This window comes from Berghia stephanieae, chromosome 9 (genome assembly GCF_034508935.2).
Source record: "Berghia stephanieae isolate SIO BIC M18660-M18661 chromosome 9, UCSD_Bste_1.3, whole genome shotgun sequence".
In the NCBI taxonomy this organism is placed as follows: domain Eukaryota; kingdom Metazoa; phylum Mollusca; class Gastropoda; order Nudibranchia; family Aeolidiidae; genus Berghia; species Berghia stephanieae.
The window spans coordinates 21450701-21468153 of record NC_088368.1 but is presented as its reverse complement, the minus strand read 5'-3'; the positions used below and the strand labels follow the sequence as shown (position 1 = coordinate 21468153).

General features: G+C 37.0%; 1 protein-coding gene across 2 annotated transcripts in view; it reads right to left on the bottom strand.

The window, feature by feature from the left end:
* LOC144979847 (contactin-3-like) overlaps window positions 1-17453 on the bottom strand; it is a 113069-nt gene that overhangs the window by 21207 nt on the left and 74409 nt on the right. For both annotated transcript variants that reach the window (XR_013646783.1, XM_078927053.1), the window contains exons 12-25: window positions 17224-17339; window positions 15721-15868; window positions 14793-15071; window positions 13231-13366; window positions 11977-12146; window positions 10063-10200; window positions 9212-9385; window positions 8571-8641; window positions 7068-7177; window positions 5581-5696; window positions 4306-4376; window positions 3135-3262; window positions 1712-1824; window positions 49-192 (exon numbers count right to left, since the gene is read on the bottom strand). Coding sequence is in view for 1 of the 2 variants with exons in the window: in XM_078927053.1 (XP_078783179.1) it covers window positions 49-192; window positions 1712-1824; window positions 3135-3262; window positions 4306-4376; window positions 5581-5696; window positions 7068-7177; window positions 8571-8641; window positions 9212-9385; window positions 10063-10200; window positions 11977-12146; window positions 13231-13366; window positions 14793-15071; window positions 15721-15868; window positions 17224-17339 (1914 nt within the window). In the remaining variant the exon portion in view is untranslated. The remainder of the gene's footprint in view (window positions 1-48; window positions 193-1711; window positions 1825-3134; window positions 3263-4305; window positions 4377-5580; window positions 5697-7067; window positions 7178-8570; window positions 8642-9211; window positions 9386-10062; window positions 10201-11976; window positions 12147-13230; window positions 13367-14792; window positions 15072-15720; window positions 15869-17223; window positions 17340-17453) is intronic.

Genomic DNA, 17453 nt, shown 5'->3' with positions numbered 1-17453 from the left:
AGATATTGTGAAATATTCAAGAGCCTTTTCTCTTTTGAACAAACTTACTTTTTAAAGAAGATCCTAAGAATACAACTTGATACTGGATGTGATAACCAACCAAGTTCCCCCTGATGTCTAATGGTGGTTTCCATGACAACAATATGGATGTCGAGTGGGCCGTGAAGGCTAAGGCAGTCACTGGACTGGATTCTGTCATGATGAACATGGAACATTAAAAAAAAAAAAAAAAAAATTAAAAATTACAAATTGAGCTTTATATAGCGCAATATCCACTAAATGTGCTCAAAGCACTTTACAAGGGGTACCTGGTCAACAGCAACATTTAACATGTGGGACGGGACATGATGCCTGTTAGGCGATATTTCATTTTTTCGGACAAAGACAACGCTGTTAACAGCCAGGTACTCATTTTACACCTGAGTATGATGAGAGAATGTAAGTAAAGAGCCTTTTCCAAGGACTCAACTATGCGCTGAGCACCAGGCTCGAACCCAGGACCTTCCGATCCCAAAGCGAGTGTCATACCACTAGACCACATAGCCACACAATAATGGAACATAATGGAATATCTTAAAAACAAATGTGAATTTTTGTCCCAACCATCAAAATGCTGGATTTAGTTGCAGAGCTAGCAAAGAACATATTCATACTTATAAATTAAATATGAGAAAAAATGAACAAAAAAGCAACGCCAATGATTCTCAAAATAATATTGGAGACATTTATTACACATCCATGTAATGTGTGCTGTTTTTTCCTGATATAAGAAATTACAGAAATTCTTTCTTCATTAGAACTATCTCGGAGTGGAATGGGCTGGATGAACTGGTCATCATGGCACCACACCTAAACGATTTCAAGGCCCGACTGACATGGGGCCGCACCCAATGAGGACGCCGCTTAAATACAACCAGACCATTGGTTTCTTCAGCGCCAACCATACAGATACAGATAAGACTTTGCTGTAACAATCCAATTATGAGGAGGTTCTATTTGCCTACGACAGAAAATATTATTTAATTTTCAACTAACTATTCAGAACAAAATTATAATTTCCTAACAGGGATCATTGATCATCTTACATGTTAAGTATTGCTGTTGGCTAGGGACCCCGTGTAAAGTGCTTTGAGCACATTTAGTGGAAATTGCACAAAAAAGTGCTTAAGTATAAATCATAATGCACAGGTTAATTTTACATTCCACGGCTTCTAGCAGCTTAATCTCACTTTGTATTCTTTGTAGACAATTGTTTTAACTTATGAGTTAAGCTTTCACTCTCTCCTTACCAGCTATTTTCAGAATTTGACCCAAAATTTCATACTCACCCAACACAAAAATAGATTTTTCAAACAGATAAGTAACGAGTATATTCTATATTTTGTTCTGAAAAATGAACTCTGCAACACAGTGTCGAGTTTTTATGGCTATAACTATAACAAAATGAAATCAGAATAAGAAAATTGTTGGCTGCTTCGTAACGAATGTGACGATTTTCCTATGGGTGGTAAGGAGGGAGTTAAATCCAATTTTAAGCTTCTGATTGACCTTGACATTGCACTGTTTTGAGACGATTGGTAACAATTGACCTCTCAGGGAACACAAAAATTTCAAATGTCTCAACTGAGATCTGATATATGACCTCTGAACCAAAGAGGAGTGTCTTATTAATGCTTCATCCGGATGCAAATATTAAAAAAAAAAAAATTACCTCCTTGAAGAGTTGAAATTACAATAGATTCCGTATAAGGACCAAGTCCAGGGGTGACAGAGTCTGTAAAAGCAGCAATGCTAAATTCATAGGCTGTCCAAGAATCCAAATCTCTGAGATGACGATATAGAAAGAAATGTCTAAATAATCTAAAGACGAGGTTTGATTTCACTCTAACATCACCTCACATCACTTGACAAGCAAATTGACTGGGTAGGGTGGAAGGTATTATATTAGACCAAGCACTGATTTGATTGAAAGTTTTATGAGATCTGACGGAAATTAATTTGCAATGGATTGGCGTCCTAATTAAAGTAAAGTACGTAATAGATTGTGTCCATTTAGGATTACAAATAGTTCTTTGGAGTCATAAGGTCCATGGAGTTTTGTCCAGCTTTTATAGTGTTATATGGACAGTAAGAATTGGTGGACAGAGGGGTCAGAAAAATTCCTGACACCACAACTGAAACCTGTTGGTCAACTTGCTTGTGAATCGAGTGCCCAATGAATTTAATAATAAATAAAATAAAAAAGAAAAAATTCCCTTTATTCATCCCCAAGGGTAAATTTGTCTTTAGGGTCTATTCTAAGGGAAGACTGGAATAACCAAGGCGTCAGCCACAGTGCAGCGCCCCAAAGTGAGCTAGAGCGAGGTGACTTGCTCAAGGCCACACAACGAGGCGGGTAGTCGAACTCGGTACCTTTTGGGTATGAAGCAAAGACGTACCGCTGAGCCACGCTGCCCCCCAGAAAACCTGTACCTGACACGATCCCCATTCCCATCACCACCTCTCTCCTCATCTACATCACGTGGGCTGAGGGTTTACTAGTTCTATTTCCACTTTTGGGAGATTTTGACATATTACACTCAGATTTTAAATGGCTTCCCCCGACAAAACAAAATTGTTCAAAAAAAGTTATGTCCTAAATTCTAGCTGAAGTTAATGTACAGTTGTTCACAATTAATAAACTTTAAATCAATTTTTCTCAATTTGAAGAAATGTGGAGATAGAACCAGTTACACCTTGCCCAACTCATGCACTCCCCCTCATCCTCTATCTCAGCAAGTCATTCATTGCATCTTGGATTCTCATTGTCACTTCTCCCAATTGCCTTTCTTTTACATCAGACCTGCCTACTTGAATACTAAAATTTGTAATTTTTAGGAGATAAATACTGTATTCACTATGGTTAACTTAAAAAAAACAGCAGTCTATCCTTATCAGGATTAAATAACACTTCAAAATTCTTGAAATGATGATCAATTTTATTTTCAATAAATTTTTAATGACTTAGAGATGCTCATGAAATTCTGAAATTGGAGACAAAATTTCGTAATTTTACAAGATTTTCGTAATAGTAGGTAGATCTGCTTATTTTCTATTTTCTACCAAAGTATACACACATATTTTCAAAACCTTACTTCAGGGTGTGCGTGGTAGAGTTGGACGGAATGTGTAGTGACATCCATGCTGTGTCTTTCTCCTTCTCCTTTCTATATCTGACATAGTAGGCCGTGATGTCACAGGTAACAGATGATGAAGGCAATGGCTGAAAAACAAAAAAATGAAGACTGTGTGACCCAATAGCTCAATTCGGTATTATGTTGGAAAGGACCAGATTCTGAACTTTGGATTGTGGGTGAGAACAGTTACAATTTCAAAATTTGAGACTTAAGCGGTTTAACAATTCATATTCAATTTGTTCAATTGGGAGGATAAAAGTAAGACAGAAGTATACAAAATATTACGTGGGACTTACGACAGGGAAGCTGGAAAATTTGAGAAAATTTGGTCTGAAAATCGACCCAGATCTACTCAAGAAGAAACAAAAGAAAGCTTTTACCCAAAAAGGCAAGGATGGATAATTGAAAGTATAATTTTAATGTGAGAGTTGTTCAGTTGTGGAAAAGTTTGCTGATGAAATTGTGTGCACAAAAAGTTTGAATTTGTTTAAAAATAGACTTGACAAATAATACAAGGAGCAAGAAGTACTATAAATGACCACGGACAAAAATTAAAAACGTATGAAACCTGGCCTGATAAAGAACAACTGGAGTCCTGCGAGGAGGATCTATAAGAACCTGTGCTGGAAATCATTGCTAAGCATCGCTAAGTAATTAAGTAAATTTGTATAAAATTTCACAATTTGGGCCTGAAAGTCAAATTTTCAGTAACTAGCTCGCCACAAAATAAAACCAAGATTGAGGCAGTGGGTGACAAAGGATACCAATAGGGTGTCAGTTTGGTACAGTAGTGGGGTCCTGATTGGTAGTTAACCACTCACGTCATGAGTATTGGTAGAATCTGACTCTTCTGGCCACCCAGCAGTAATTGAATAGCTGCTGGAAAACGTTTTGCATTTTGAATTACTAGCTGAAATGCCAGCATCCTATCCAAAGGGTCTACAGAAACTAGAGAGAATTTCGGCTTTTTACTCTTTTTTTCATAACAGAAGTAAGGTCTTTGTCCTATGGAATGAGAAAAGGATTGGTGTTTTTTTTGTTTTTGTTTTTCTTCAAATTATCTCTAACTTAGGCAAATATCTGATTTCTTAATAGTAAAAGTCTTAATTGCCCTTTCAAATCCTCTCACCTTCCATGATAAAGTGATGGATGTGGACGAGTGGGACTCAGCAGTAAATGTCTGTGGTGTTGTGATGGGAGCTGAAATATGATACATATTACAATCATAATATTACTGATAATGACGATAGAATAATATATATATGTATATCAACAAGCAACAACACACAACAAACCAAACTCATATAACACTAACACACAGTCCTGACGATGGCTGAAAAGGCCTGAAATATTGATGTAGACTGACTCCAACATTGTGGTAAATATTAAAATAATAATTCGCTCCGTTGCTACATGTAGAGCACTTTTCGTACCTATTTGTATCCAACACAATTCAATATATGTATATATATATATATATATATATATATATATATATTATATATATATATATATATAATATATATATATTAGCAATGACTATGAAAAATGTTTTTTTCTCTTTTTGAGAAAATTTTTTGTCTAATATCAAAGCTCTATCTCCACTGATTAAAAATGTTTTTGAATTTTGAAAATCCATTCATAAATAAACAATTTATGCAGTTTCAAAGGTGTCATTTATTTGGATGACCCGCAAAGAGGAAAAAAACGCGAAAATATGGGACGCTTTTCGGCAATATTTTTTCGATCTTTGGTTGTATCTTGCGTAATAAGTGGATTAAAAGATTGAAACTTGAAGAGCAAATTAGGATGGTGTTTTGTAAAATACGGGAAAAGTACTCGTCATATTCATATGAAATTTTACAACCAAAAAGAAGAAATGTTCATGTATTACCTTGTCAGCGACAAAACCTCCACGTCCGGTAGTTTTAGAAATATTTTACTCCAAAGAGTAAAAATCTATTTTTAACAATCTTCCGGTAATTGCACGAGTTATGTCGCTTGACATAATCTAAAATGACCTTTTTTCTAACTGTGTGCCAACTTTCAGTCATATTCATCGATAAACAGCGTCATAATTAATTTAAAAAAATAGCATATACCAAAGGGCTTCGTCCCATATTTTGCCGCGAATTTGGGCACTTCGTGAGCGAAAAAGACGCTCAAAGATTTGTGCGGGATAGTCATTGCTATATTATATATATATATATATATATATATATATATAAATATATATATATATATATAATATATATATATATATATACACACAAACAATTAAAAATAATAATGAGAACTATGATGATGATGATGGCATTGATGATGGTGATCATAATGATGATGACTAAATTTCGATAGTTAAACCAAAAAAAAAAATTAATTATTTTCAATTTTTAAAAAGTACCGATAGGCAAAGTTGTGACACTGATAGGTTTGGACTCTGGGCCGACTCCCATTGAATTCTCTCCCTTGACAGATACCCAGTACTGTCGCCATGGAGACAAACCATACACTGATCTCCTGGAAGTAAGATGAAAAAACAACTGAATATTTTTATTATCATTAATGGATAGAGCCACAAGAAAAAAAAAAAAGAGAGACCAAATATAAAATATACCAAAAATTCCTCCTCTTGTGAGATAAAATCAGTTGGTTATTTACTTGATTATATCATTAAGACTTGATGCATGGGAGTGTGTATGTGTGTGTTTGTGTGTGTGTGTGTGTGGGGGGGGGGGGGTGGGAATTAAATTTCAATATATAGGGAATGAGATTAGCGGAAGAGTAGCGTCCCTTGATTGGACGTCACCTTACAGAGAGAACGTCAAAATGGTTTTGGGCATGTATCTCTCTCGTCCTCGCTTTCGGTGAAGTGTCTCATGCCGCTTTCACCGGAAGCGAGGACAAGAGACGCATGAGCAAAACCATTTTGACGTTCTCTCTCTAATAACTTCTCCGCCAGTGACGTCCAATCAAGGGACGCTACTCTTCTGCTAATCTCATACCCTATAAGTGACAGGAAATAGTAAAGTTTTTACTTTTACTTTTGATCTAGATTCTCCAGCTACATTTTTAACACAGTAAGAATCAACCTAACTTCTTTAGTGCTTCCGAGCACTTATGGTGGAAAGGAGCGCTATAGAAAATACGCATTATTATTATTATGTATTGAGTTGTAATGCTCAATGACAAATAATCTGAAATGTAAACAACAATCTGTCCTGGTGGACAAGAGTGTGGAAACGGTCTCTTGTATAGATAGTAAGCGCTTGGCTAAGAAGCTCATAACATTGCCATCCGGAAGTATAACGGACCAACACACAAAACTGTGTGTATCCATGAACGTTTATAGTCGGGTTAATACAGTTCAGTGAGTATTACTCATAAACGCGGATGGCAAAAAACAATAACAAAGACCTGAAAGACGTCATCTTCGAACTATCTATAGCAGTCTGAATGACTTTACTGTTAATTACTCATGCAAGCACAGAATCTCCACTACAATGGATACAATCAGATACTTAAAATATAAGTGATGATTCAAAATGGAAACAACCCCCTTCCCCCCCCCCCCCCCCCCCCAAAAAAAAAACAAAAAAACAAACAAAACAGACTGTTATTTTTTACAAAAAGATATATCCATGAATTTTCCCTTCCAGCATAAGACTCCTGGTGGGCCCAAGCAAAACCAAATTATGGCCTCATACAGAACTAGGTGATGATGATGATGAGATGATGACGACGACGACGACAACAGTGATGATGATGATGATGATGACGACGATGATGATGATGATGATGACGATGAAGACGACGACGATGATGATGATGATGGTGATGATGATGATGATGGTGATGATGAGCCTTTCCACCAGCACCAATGTTTCTAACCTGGTAATTGACTTGGCAACTCTATAGGATCCCACCGTGTTTTTCTTGCCATCACGACACAAGATGAAATACCCTGTCATTTGTCCGTTCCTACCCAGGTCAGGAACAGGCTGAAAGGTTTTTAAAAAGTGTCTATTTTTAAAGTGAAACTACAAGATATATGGACTCAGAAAAGATCAGGTATGGTTTCCTGTTATGATAAAGGGTAGAAAAAACAAAATGTTATAAGCAGACTCGGAACAAATAATAAAGAGTAATTACAGAAGAATGCAAGAAGATGGTTCAAAATGACTAATATCAAATTAAGAAATTAAGGAGCAAGAAAAAAAAACATCCCAAAACTTCGACGTTGACTGATTTTTTGGGAATTTTTTTTTTTTTTTTTTTGGTATTTTTCTTTCTTGCTTTGTCTGGCATCTTTCATACACAATTGGTCAGATCTTTATTCAAAATGACCACCCATTCTCAAGTGGTACTTTGGACATACACAACCATGAAACAAAAACTTTGTACAAAGAATTAAATGGTCTAATAAATAAATAAATAAATAAATAAATAAATAAAATAACTACCAAATGAGGTCAAATAAAATACAAACTAAGCAATTGGACTATCAAACTTTTCATAATCCTCAACCAAATATTTTCTCTTGTTTTACTAAATATATTCTGAGTATTAAAAGAACTTCACTGTTATTGTCACCAAATTTCTGATGTACTATTTAATTTGTGATGAAGTCGCCAACCTCAGCCGAATCCCCTTTTAAGTCAACACTGTACAATTACAAATGACATTACAAACGTGAAAAATGTTTTGTTTTCAGGAAATGAGAAAGTGAGAGAGAGAGAGACTGATCTCAGCCACAGCAAGTTATAGGTTATACTGACTTGTCGTGTTATGGAGGAAGATTGTAGATTGTAAGGGTGAGGTAATTCGTCTGACAGACAGGTGGTCTCTGTACTATACTAAGCATGCCAAGCAAAGGAAGTGCCCAGGTGTGTATGATAAAAAAAAAAATAATTGTAACATCGCCTAACAGGCATCATGCCTTGTTCTACATGCTATGTGTTGCTGTTGGTTAGGGACCCTTTGTAAAGTGTGTTAAGCACGTTTAGTGGATATTGTGCTATATATATGTTTTTTAAAAAGCTAAAAGCTCAAGTGAGTCACCCTGATATCCCAATGAAACAGAACGGTAAGATTACCGTGTGAATAGCCACAATTTTGGTTTGACATATTCCAAAGATGAAAGTACACCCAATTTCACATCAAACACATGTTTTCTTGAAAATGGTAAAACCAACCTATTCTTAAGGCATCATATTTCTAAAGATACCAAATTGCTGGTTTTCAACAGACTGCGATGTAAGGATGCGACTCATAAGAAATGTGTCGAGAACTGTGGGGGCTGCCTGAAGCCTGGAATCATGAAAATACTAACGAAAGATAGTAAGAAATGTCTCACAATAAGAGCTTTGTAATGAGTCATTTAATATGCCATACCTCCCAAGAGACGGAGACAGCATTAGCATCGATGGCTTCAGCTTGCACAAACTGAGGGGCCAATGAAGGCACTGTGGAGTAAAACAAATTCAAGGTTTATATTTTATAAATGTATAGAAATCATCCGGTGCAGTCAAAATCTAAATGCCAATGAAATAAAGTAAATTAATTACACTATCTTAAAATTTGAAAAACTCAGAAGTCACACAGCTATAAAAAAAATAGCACCACTCAGTATCACTGATTTTATAGATAGTTCGAAGTTGACGTCACTCAGGCCTTTGTTATTGTTTTTTGCCATCCACGTTCATGAGTAATTCTCACTAAACTGTATAAACCTGCCTACAAACGTACATGGTTACACATAGTTTTGTGTGTTGGTCCGCTATACTTCAGGATGGCAATGTTATGAGTTTCTTGGCCAAGCGCATACTATCTATAATATAGTCAACAAGATAAAAATGTGCTTCAAAGTTTGGGTTTATATCTAATGATTTGAGTTTCCCTGTAAAATAACAAAAACCAAAACCAAAACAAAAACCATGGATTGCGGGAGGAATTGTTATTTTCAGATATGAAAGTCATGCTCCTGTTTCGAACATTAGAAAAGAAATTAAAAATTTAATAAATAATTCTTTTACCAGTCATTTTTGTTTGGATGACTAATGGATCAGAATAATTTCCCCACAGTTCCTCATTGTCGTGGAGAGTAGCTGCCCTTGTTTGGACGGAGTAGTTGTAAAAGGGTCGTAAGGATTGGAGGGTGACCTCTTGTGTAGGGAAGGAAGGGGAGGTAATGTTGATGGTCTTGTAGGCTAGGGAAAGAATGGTGCTTTTAAAATGACTTGACAAATGATTGTAATTCATTATCGAGTACAACACCAACAAAAACCAAAAAAAAAAAAAAGAAAAGAAAAAGGTATGAGCAAGGAATGTTGATAGATTTATAGATACGTAACTTGATCAGGCAATGAGTTTCCAGAGGTCCTTATCACTACAATGTCCACGGAGATAAAGTTTATCCAAATTCCTACATGCTTTAACAGACAGTAACAGTTTTTTTGTTACCATTTTTCAAAGGATGATTGATCACCTTATCACTAACACCCTTTAGGGCCAGCATAGGGGTAGTCGGGTAGTCAACAAATGGAACCGCCTGCCTGCAACAGTTGTTGACGTCCCTTCTTTGCAGGCATTCAAGTGCTGTCTTGATGCTCATTGTGAAACAGAAAAATACTGTTTGTAAAGTTTAATTCCGACACCTCCTTCCACTATGTGGCATGCCCAGTTTTGAGATACGTGAATTTAATACGTTCACGAATGCACAAGAGCAGATAAAAGGCTGTAAAAGCCTACATAAATCTGGACTTATATCTCATATCATATCATGTACACAACCAACTTTCTAGGTATTTTTTCCAGGCACAACATGCTGCAGTAAAATCTTATCCCATCGATAACTGTTTAAGTAAATAAATATAAATAATCTCACCGCTTGTCACATCCTCTCTTTTGTATCGCAGCTGATACATCTTGACAACACCGTTTGGAGTTGCTGGTGGTTCCCAACTAATCACAACAGATAGGGGTTGAAGGTCAAGGATCCTCACATTGGTTGGGGCAGAAGGCGCTGAGAAGAAAAAAAACAATGACGTACAATTAGTTTTGTTGGTAGTTTACAAGTTTATCTCTCTAACTTGCTCACATCAGGAAGAAAAAAAATCTTACAACACATTCACGCAGAGAGAGTGAGAGAGAGAGAGAGAGAGAGAGAGAGAGAGAGAGAGAGAGAGAGAGAGAGAGAGAGAAGGGGGGGGGAGAGGAGAGAGGATGAGAGAGAGAGGAGAGAGAGAAGGAGAGAGAGAGAGAGGAGGAGAGAGAGAGAGAGAAGAGAGAGAGAGAGAGAGAGAGAGAGAGAGAGAGAGAGAGAGAGAGAGAGAGAGAGAGAGAGAGAGAGAGAGAGAGAGAGGAGAGAGAGAGAGAGAGAGAGAGAGAGAGAGAGAGAGAGAGAGAGAGAGAGAGAGAGAGAGAGAGAAGGGGGGGGGGGTGGATACAAAATGAGTGAAAGCCAATGATCTGATAAGCAAGGATGATAACAGACAACAAATCAGCGATACAAAATCGTATATCGTACACTTCACCCTCCGGTCCAATTTCTTACTTACTAACTTACTTATCCAAACCAGCGACCACCTGAGCTCTAGCCCTTCGGTCTTGTGCCATGACGTAGAAGTTAGACGTCTTTTGTAGTTGTTCCAGGTGACTATAAAGTGTGTTACTGATGCTTGGATTTGGTGAGAGGAATGTGCATCTCAGGTCTTCAAGAGGTTGACATTCAAGCAAGTGGTGTGTTACTGTTTCATTGAGGTGTTGACATAGGGGGCCAGGAAGGGGATGTGTCTTTTGTAATTTTGCTTAAATGGTTGTTGAGCGGTATGTGTTGTGTTCTTAGTTGAAAGATGATGCTTTGCTGGTGTCTTCTGAGCTTATTTAGGTACTATTTCTTAAGATTTACCCTTCTCTCTGATCACCTGGTAGTATTCAAAACCAAGCCTTGTGTACTTTCTGACTTTCAAAGTTGTTTAATGACATATCTTCATTTAATATGATTTTTCCTGCTAAAGGGTTTGAGGCAAAACATTCCTTGTTATGCATTTCGTTCAATAAAATAGATCTCATTTATTTTCTATTTCAATTTCCATCTTAAAAGAAGACGAGAATTAACCAGTAGATTTTAGACCAATCAAAACATGGAATTTGTGACACACCTACACACGTGCTTGGACAAACATAGTTGGTTGCTAATAAACAATTAAGTGAGTGAATCGACCTTTCTCTGATCATTGTTGTTTTCATACCGACAAGTGAGTGACTAGTTATTGAACGGTTTTCTCGATCATATTATTTATATATGTACATTTAAGTTTATACATAGAATTCTGTGTTTGTTCTATTGGGTCAAGTGGTAGAACAGTGGGTATTTTACTTTGACATACCATCGACTGTAAAACCTGTGTAGTTTTATATGTTTAGCAATCACTGTCATTGTTTACATTATGACAACTGTCTGAGAGGCGTGGTTATCTAAAAAAAAAAAATTTTTTTAATTGAGCTTTGTATAGCGCAATATCCACTAAATGTGCTCAAAGCCCTTTACAAGGGGTCCATGGTCAACAGCAACATTTAACATGTAGGACGGGACATGATGGCTGTTAGGCGATATTACAATTTTTCGGACAAAGACAACGCTGTTAACGGCCAGGAACTCATTTTACACCTGAGTACGGTGAGAGAATGTGAGTAAAGAGCCTTCTCCAGGGACTCAACCCAGAACCTTCCGATCCGAAAGCAAGTGTCATACCACTAGACCACATAGCCGCAGTGTCTAAGTGTCTATTTCCTTTACCTGAATGAAAGGTTGCAGCAGTAAGCAGGTTGCTGGGTGCACTCGTACCAGCGTCATTTACAGCCTTCACATGAAACACATAGGACGTGCCGGGGTCCAAAGGCATCACTTCAACTCTGGTCACATTGGAAGGAAGGACGTCTGGGTACACATGAATGTCTTCACTTGACCTTCAGGGATGAAAAGTGACCGCCGGAAATTTCATTCAATAATTGTAAATAGAAAGTATTGACCTCATCAAGCAGATCAATAGATGAGCGTTCTAATACTTTTTAAAAATTGTTGTGTTTTCATCTGACTCCGATGCTCAAAGCCGGACTTAACTCACTCAACCCTAACACCGACTATATCCGTAGTATGCACGGGGTTACTTTTACCCCATTTATTACATTTATTGCCTATTTATTACATTTTTCTGAGACAAATTATAGGCGTAGTAACAAAGCTAATGTTCTTAAATTTTAAATGTTAATGGTAGTTGAATAAAACTATGTACATGCTCATTTTTAATAAAAATTTTTCTAATTTTGAAAAGCAGCGAACATCTCTAGGATTGAGTGAGTTCAACCCTGAGCCTTCCAGTCTGAAGATGAGTGTTATACCAAAATACCATTTAGCCGCACACAATATTCAGCCATGTTTAAAGTCAAATTATAAAGATATTATCACTCAAGCTAAATCAACATTCTAAAATAAACCTCACTATTCATGATGGCATGGGTTTTATAACCAAATCAACAACGGTATCTTTTAAACAATCTGATAACTCTTACATGGGCAGAAATCAAGTTCATCTCTTATGAACTGCTTAAGGCCAAACAGGTGAAATTTTTTGAGCTTAACTCTCTCCTTACCAGCCATTTTTAGAATTTCCCCCTTAAATTCACACCCACCCGACACAAAAATAGACTTTTCCTAATCAAACAAAAAAGTAACAATGCCTTCTATACATAATGTTGTTCAGCACAATGATCTCAACAACACAGTGTTCAGTAGTTATAGCTGTAAGCAAAGCATTTCTTTCTTTTTTGTGATGTACAAAAGAAGTGAGAATGAGAAAAATGTTGGCTGCATCGTAACGAATGTGACGATTTTCCTATGGGTGGTAAAGAAAGGGTTAAGGCAAACTGTACACTTCAGAATGCCATTCATATCCCAGCTTTTTCAACCAAAAAAAAAAATAAATAATGATTGACACACAAACAAACAAGAATTTGCTTTAAAAAAAAGATTTAATGAGCTCAAAAGACTTACTTTTTTCTGTAGAAGATCTTGAAAGACTCCATAGTTTGTGAGAGTCCAGTGCCATCCATGGACCACTCCCATAACAAATACACTGAGGTGGAGGACAGTGGTACGGCAGCCAACAGGGTGGGAGGATGGGGCCGACCTAAATAAAGAACATTTTCATTGGCCAAAAATAAATAGGGTAGCATTTATATTTCTTATTCAATTATTTTATTGTCATATGGCTTTGATAATTTGTTTAAACTTAAAATATTAATCATTTCATTATATTCTGCGCAATAAAAGTAAAAACATTTATTCGATAGAGAAAAGTGATTTTAAAATTTATTTCATTTCTTTCTTTTTTGTATCATTTAACTCGTAAAGGGATGCTTCCTGTCAGTTATACTTAAGTCAAAGTATCGAACATAAATTCAGCATGTTACTAACTTCAATCGAGGTACACTTTTCAGGTTCAAACATTTGCTCTTGTTTTTGTTTTTTTTTTGTTTTGTTTTTTGTTATCATTTGATCTGATAGGCTCTTACTGTCTATTCATTGCTACAGAAACCAAAATAAACTCTGGATTCATGGACTTTATGGCTTTACGGGACAAAACCATCCATAAGAATTGAACTCTGAAAGTAACGAAAGTTTGGTCTTTGAGGTGATTTATTCCCTGTGATTTGATATTCATAAACCATTTGCAGACATGTGCAACATAATACAAAATCCCCTGTATACACATATCCATTTGTCTGATGGTCCTTTACATTCACTTTAGCAATTCAACTGTGTTTGTCACACCAAAATGTTAACGAAGAGTTGACCACAAAAAATTGATGATACACAAGACAGATACAGAATGATGAAGCGCTGAAACACTTGGATGTGGCTTGTGCTCTTGAATACGTTGCCGGTCAGCTGTCTCCACGAATCACGATCCTCTGCGGTGCGCATGAAATCTGTGTTGCTTTTTATGTCACATTTGGCCATTCTTAGGTTATTTAGATAAGTCATTATCATTTATTTGACTTATTTCTACTTACCATAGATATTGATAGAAAACGATACAGTGTCCCTTCCAGCCTGTGACTCGGCAATACATTTATAAATGCCAAATCTTATCTAATTTGTTCCATACAACGGATCACACTTGATATAGCCTGGATATTTCTACTTACCATAGATATTGATAGAAAACGATACAGTGTCCCTTCCAGCCTGTGACTCGGCAATACATTTATAAACGCCAAATCTTATCTAATTTGTTCCATACAACGGATCACACTTGATATAGCCTGGATATTTCTACTTACCATAGATATTGATAGAAAATGATACAGTGTCCCTTCCAGCCTGTGACTCGGCAATACATTTATAAACGCCAAATCTTATCTAATTTGTTCCATACAACGGATCACACTTGATATAGCCTGGATATTTCTACTTACCATAGATATTGATAGAAAACGATACAGTGTCCCTTCCAGCCTGTGACTCGGCAATACATTTATAAATGCCAAATCTTATCTAATTTGTTCCATACAACGGATCACACTTGATATAGCCTGGATATTTCTACTTACCATAGATATTGATAGAAAACGATACAGTGTCCCTTCCAGCCTGCGACTCTGCAATACATTTGTAAATGCCTGCATCCTCCTCGATGGCTGATTCCACGACCAGCATCCCCGCCATGGGAAATCGTATTCTCCCATTCAAAGAGGGAAGTACAGGACTGTCTCGATGAGTCCACCTTATGGTAGGGGTCGGAACGCCGTTGGTTCCACAGGTCAGAATAAACTCTGAATTTATCTTGACAGGACTGGTGGGATGGTTCGTTGACACGATGGATGGTGGGACTGGAAAGAATCAAAGTAAATCAAAACGTTAATAGCTGGACACTAACTAACTATTATAGAAAATTTATTACAGGTTAGAATAAACTCTGAATTTATCTTGACAGGACTGGTGGGATGGTTAGTTGACACGATGGATGGTGGGACTGGAAAGAATCAAAGTAAATCAAAAAGTTAATAGCTGGACACTAACTACTATAGAAAATTGATCAGTCATATGTTCACTAATTCTGGCTGGTAAAACAAGGATTTGCATTGTATAATCATTCATATATTGGGGGTCCCAATAGCTCAGTTGATAGAGCACTCGTGTCACACGCAAAGGGACCAAGATAGATCCCGGGTGCAGTCGAGATTTTTTCTGACCCCCTGTCCACCCCACAGTGAATGGGTAGCTGAGTCTGTTAGATTTGGTGGAAAGTACTTTGTGATAGACTAGCGTCCTAACCAAAGGATAGCAAGCACTTGCTATTGCTCGTCTCATGATATAGAAACTGAGATAAAATCTGGCTCCATGGGACGAATGGCTCTGAAGGACATTTAACAAAAAAAAATTTCAATGATCAATATCCTTGTTGCCTGAAATATATGGAACATTGATCTATGTCTAGCATGCAATCTGGTAACTTTGTTTCCATTTAACCTTTTTTACCTTGCAGGGACACAGCAGCTGACCGTTTGACCACACCAACTCCATTGGAGGCGACACACGTGTACTCTCCTACATCCTCCCATCCCATGGACTGAAAGGTCAAGGTCGCATTGTCTTCGCTCAATGCACCTCTCGCCGGTATAGAGTTCTGGGAGGAATAAAGTGATGATAAAGATCTGAACACGTGTATGATAGGTGCCAAAGCAAGAAAGAAAAACATAAGATAAAAAACATTAACCTCGAGGTCGACTGGTTTTTAAAAACCTTTTCGAGGGTTTTTAGGGTGCTTGCAACACATTTAGGTCATATCAGTGCCAGTAAAAAGGAAGACAATTGGATAGTGAAACGATTCTAGATGTACAATAAAAAGGACTTGAGGAAAAAAAGTAAGACAAAGGGGAAAGGTTCAAATAAAGAACAAAGGTAGATTCCAAGAGCACACTATCAATGTACTTAGTTTTTTTTTTTTGTTTGTTGCTTTAGGTCTCTTCCAACACAATTGAGGTTATATGAGAGACCGCTGAAACAAAAAAAACAAGCAATCTAACAAAAATAGTACAAATGTAAATCAAAATCATAACCTAAAGATATCATAAGCTAAATTATAAATAACCAAGAACAAACAGGCAGAAGATTTACAGAAAAAAAAATATCCCCTGTCAAAAATACAATCACAAACCAAAGAAGCAGGATAGGCTAGTAAAGAGAAGAAGAAACGACATCACTATCGGATCGTACACCCATGCGAACATCATAGGTATATGATTCAAGGGTGATGCTCCCATCCAACCACCCGCAATGTACTTAGTTTGAGATCACCTAAATGTCTCACCCATATACCAGCACAAGATCCCACTCAGAGGAATACACTCAAATGCTTACATTATACATTCAAAATAACAAATATAATACAGAACAGAGATGGTTTACAAGGTAAAAAATATCTCCCAAAACAATACCTATGCATTTGACTGTTTCCCTCTCAGCCAAGCACTACGGTCAGGGCCAGGGCAAAACCAAGTAACCTCATTCCAAGAATAGGGGAATAGAAGACACAGTAAGTGCCTCCCTGCCCAATATGGGAGGCCAGGGACCCCACCCAGCAAGGTCGACTGATTTTTATTTTTTTTAATGTTTTTTTTTCTTGTATTTTTTTTTTCTTGCTTTTTCTCCCAAAATTAACTATACATTTGACTGTTTCCTATCAGCGAGGGTATCCTGCCAGGGCCAGGATAAAACCAAGTAATCTTATTCTAAGACAAAGACAAAAAGCAAATTGGAAAACAGTCAGATAGAGGGGGATAGAGGACACAGTAAGTACCTGTCTGCCTACTATGGGAGTTCAGGAACCTCACACAGGTACCATTAGTGTCCACCAACAGACCCCACCCTTTTCATATGATTCAATTCCTAATGCATTATTCACAAATGAAAGAAAACCTGAATTCTCACATTCAACAGTGAGGTGACAAGAAGAGAGAGAGGAATACAAATGAAACTTACATTGAAAAGCCAGTGAATCGTAGGAAGGAAATTCCCACCAGCCTTGCACGTCAACTCTCCTCTTTTGCCGAGAACTATTGATATATCTTGAGGGGATTCCCAAATGTAAGGTGGAACTGAAATAGAGAAACACAGTGATGACAACATTAATCAAAACCATTCATCAGGACACACATAGCCAAAATGTAAGGTGGAACTGAAATAGAGAAACACAGTGATGACAACATTTA